The sequence below is a fragment of the Aptenodytes patagonicus genome, chromosome 2, assembly GCF_965638725.1.
Source record: "Aptenodytes patagonicus chromosome 2, bAptPat1.pri.cur, whole genome shotgun sequence".
Lineage (NCBI taxonomy): Eukaryota > Metazoa > Chordata > Aves > Sphenisciformes > Spheniscidae > Aptenodytes > Aptenodytes patagonicus.
The window spans coordinates 98,556,562-98,559,807 of record NC_134950.1 but is presented as its reverse complement, the minus strand read 5'-3'; the positions used below and the strand labels follow the sequence as shown (position 1 = coordinate 98,559,807).

The 3,246-nt window shown below is 44.7% G+C and overlaps 1 protein-coding gene across 1 annotated transcript; it reads left to right on the top strand.

Annotated features, from left to right (window-relative positions):
• Window positions 1-1,799: 1,799 nt before the first annotated feature.
• On the top strand, window positions 1,800-2,615 carry LOC143157440 (uncharacterized). The gene has a single exon (XM_076332262.1). It carries the CDS (start codon window positions 1,800-1,802, stop codon window positions 2,613-2,615), a length of 816 nt encoding a protein of 271 aa, XP_076188377.1.
• The last annotated feature ends 631 nt before the right edge of the window (window positions 2,616-3,246 follow it).

Sequence of the window (3,246 nt, the reverse complement as noted above, 5' to 3'; positions counted from 1 at the left end):
TAAACTTGCAGTTTATTAACTCACTGGATATTAATCTCTTCCTAATATTATTTATATGACCTGCAGCATGATCTGGCACATGAACACAGAAGGTTTAGTTTATTTTATCAATTCAGTGCAAAATATCTGTTGCACCAAAAAATGCATTCAAGTTAGACCTCAGGGTACAAATCTGAATTTATGTTAACCGGACTTCATATGTTCAAGGTTGGAAGTATAAACAGATTCACCAGAAAGAAGCATAGTCAGTACAGATGAAAAATAAGAAATTATTATCTGTATTGCAGCACATGTAGAAGTGGAGATAGGATCTACCTTCATTCTTTTCCAGCTCCGGGAAGATTCTAGATAGTATTTTGGATTGGTTCTTTTTTCTATTTATATTAGCAGAATGGAGTAGAGAAAGTCTTGGGGCAACTGAAGCCCTGTAGTAAATTGACTGAAGTAGATGCAGATAGATGATTTGTGAGTTTTGTTCCTGGCACTACAAGTGAGAGAGGATGTTGAAGGTAGCTTTTCTGAACATCAAAGGTGCAGATCAAGTTTATTGTTTTGTGGGATACCTTAGCTGGATGTAGAGCTGCTCCTTAAAGATTAGGCCAGCATAATTAAACATGGGTGTACATTAAACACTTAAATCTACAGTTTCTGTCTGCCTTTATGCTTAGCATTCAGTTGGTGCTGAACGCTTGTTTCATTTTGCGGTTTAGCTTGTTCATGCAGCTAAAGTTTATCTAAGATTAGTTTCTCTGAAGGAAAATGTGTACACTGGAGTCCAGAATGCCTCGCCCTCTTTTTGGTGCTGTGTTACCTTCTTACTGACTGGCAGGGATGGGTAGGGCCATAGATACTGCCCCCCCGTAGAATGAGTGAATTGTGTATGTTTGTTTTTGAGGTGGGAAAAGAAGTGTCATCCAACCCTGGCTTTCATTTTAGTGCTCAAAGATGACATAAAAGCTGGATACCAGGGAGGAATATCCTCTTGGGGGGGGGTAAGAAACCAGCCCTGCACTCCTCTGTGATTGGGACTGACTGTGTTGTTGCTGGGTGGAACAGCGTAATGTTGTTGCTGCTCCTGCTCTGGCACCGTGATGTTTCTGTTCCAGATTGTGCTGACTCACATTCAAGAAAACATGATACACAGACACAATGCACTGTAACTCTTTTCCTTTCCCCCAGTAACCTCGGTAAGTGCTTGGTTTCTTTTTCCTGTCTATGGCTAGAGTGGTGCTAATATTGCCTTACTGTTAGAATTAATAGGAGGGGAAAAGGCAACCTTGTAAACAAACTGGTAGCAGACAGATTAATTTTGGAGAGGGCATTTAAATGCAACCTGCTGTTTGTGGTACATCCACCTCCCTTTAAAGCTGATCAATCCTGATAACTCGACTGTCTCTACAAACTACACTTGTTAGAGCTGTGTTCTTAAATGGGAGAAGTGCTTACAATGCCCATTTACAACTGTATTCCGTTTAATTAGTCAGCACAGCCAGTGCTGCAGGGATAGATAGCTTGCCTTTAAAGATTTGAGAATGTTAATAGTACAGTATATCATTTTAATTATTATTGGATTAATGTTGTGTCTCGAAGAACATCTAATGCAAATCACAAGAAATGGCCTGAAGTGACCCAAGGGTTGTGCTTTATTAGCAAAGTAATAGGTCCATTGCTTAAATATAAAGAGAGGTTCTTTCTTCAAATGTCACTCTGCACTGGGCTTCTGTGTGTGTGTGTATGTGGAAATGAAATCCTCTTGCTTCCACTTTGTCCACAGAAACTTTCTCTAGCTCATGCAATAAATGGCTGAGACAGTAGGTGTAATACCAAGAGATGAAGAGGAGATCCAAAGTAACAGTGATGATGAAGACCCGTTTCCGAATTGTGATGCTGTAATGGCATCCCCTGGTTGCTCTGCCAGCCCTTTGTTAGCCAGCCTTAATGAAGACAAGGGAAGCTCAGCAGTGCCAGAAAGACTGTCCATACTCTCCAGAAAGGCCATGGCCCAGGCAAAAGCCCTTGCTGGCCCAGAGATGGTTAGTGGTAGCCAGGCACAGAGGACAGCCTCTGGGTTGGCTGAGCATCATCCGACAGCTGTAAATGCATCGTTAGGTGGCTCATCGTACCTGGCAGCAGTCGGTAACCTGCAGCGTGTGGGCATTGCCTCCCTGTGCTCCGAAAGCCCCTTCTGTGACAGCGACCCGAGTTCGGAGATGCCGCAGGTCCCAAGGGTGCCCGGCAGGGCCGGCGAGCCCCTGCAGGCTGTCATTGCCCTGCCCGACAGTGACCCCGGGGGTGACCCCAGGGGCTGCCACACGTCGCAGGTGGAGAGCGGTGCTAAGGGCGATACAGCTCCTTCTAGTCTGGGCCGGGTGATTTGGACGAAGACAGCAAAAGTAATGGAGACCTTAGAAAATAAGAAAAAGGAGGAAAAGGAGAAGTACCGGCTCCAGCTATCTATGTACCGACGGCTTCTGCTGTTGCGCTCCATCAGGAGCTTGCATAAGCAGCTGGAGCAGCAGCAGGCCAGATTGCAGGAGTGCTACGGCACGGTAATAAATACCAAGAAAGAAGTGTTGAAACACATTCACTCAACCTCGCCCTCACCTTTGCCGTAATCATGTTGCTGCATGCAGAAGTGAGCTTTGTAATGCCACCGGAGCCGTCAGTAAGCTTGCATGCCATAGGGGTGGTGTCCTCATACCCAACAGTACGTGCCCATGTGTGCCGAGAGCAGAGGAAGCAGCAGCAGGAGCAGCAGAGCAAGAAGAAAGGAGAAGGTAAAGTGTTGGCTCCTGAACTTCTCTGGAGGAAACTGGAACAAGATTGTCCCTGTGCAAGAAGTTGCCTCATGATGCACACGCAAAGCCTCAAGCTGAAATAGGATTTTTGGCATATAGATTTGTAAACAAAAAAAGAAACCACAACTGGGAACCCAGTCTGACACCTGATCTGTAAAGGTGGTCAGATGCAAGAATTGCTGCCTGCGGAATATGTGATATGGCACATCTCCCTTCTACTTTCAATGCTAACAAAACTTGAGGAGAATTAGGGTTCGTATACTTGAATCTAGAAAGCCAGGATGTTTGAAATGAAACACTTAAGCTCAGGCTTGATTGTATCTACCTGGCTGCCTGTTTTTCACAAAATGGCTAAGGCCATTGTACGTTTGTGACCTCTACCCTCCTATAAAATGTATTCAGATTGACCAGAAATTATTGTGGGAAGGTAGGACAGTCAAACATATGC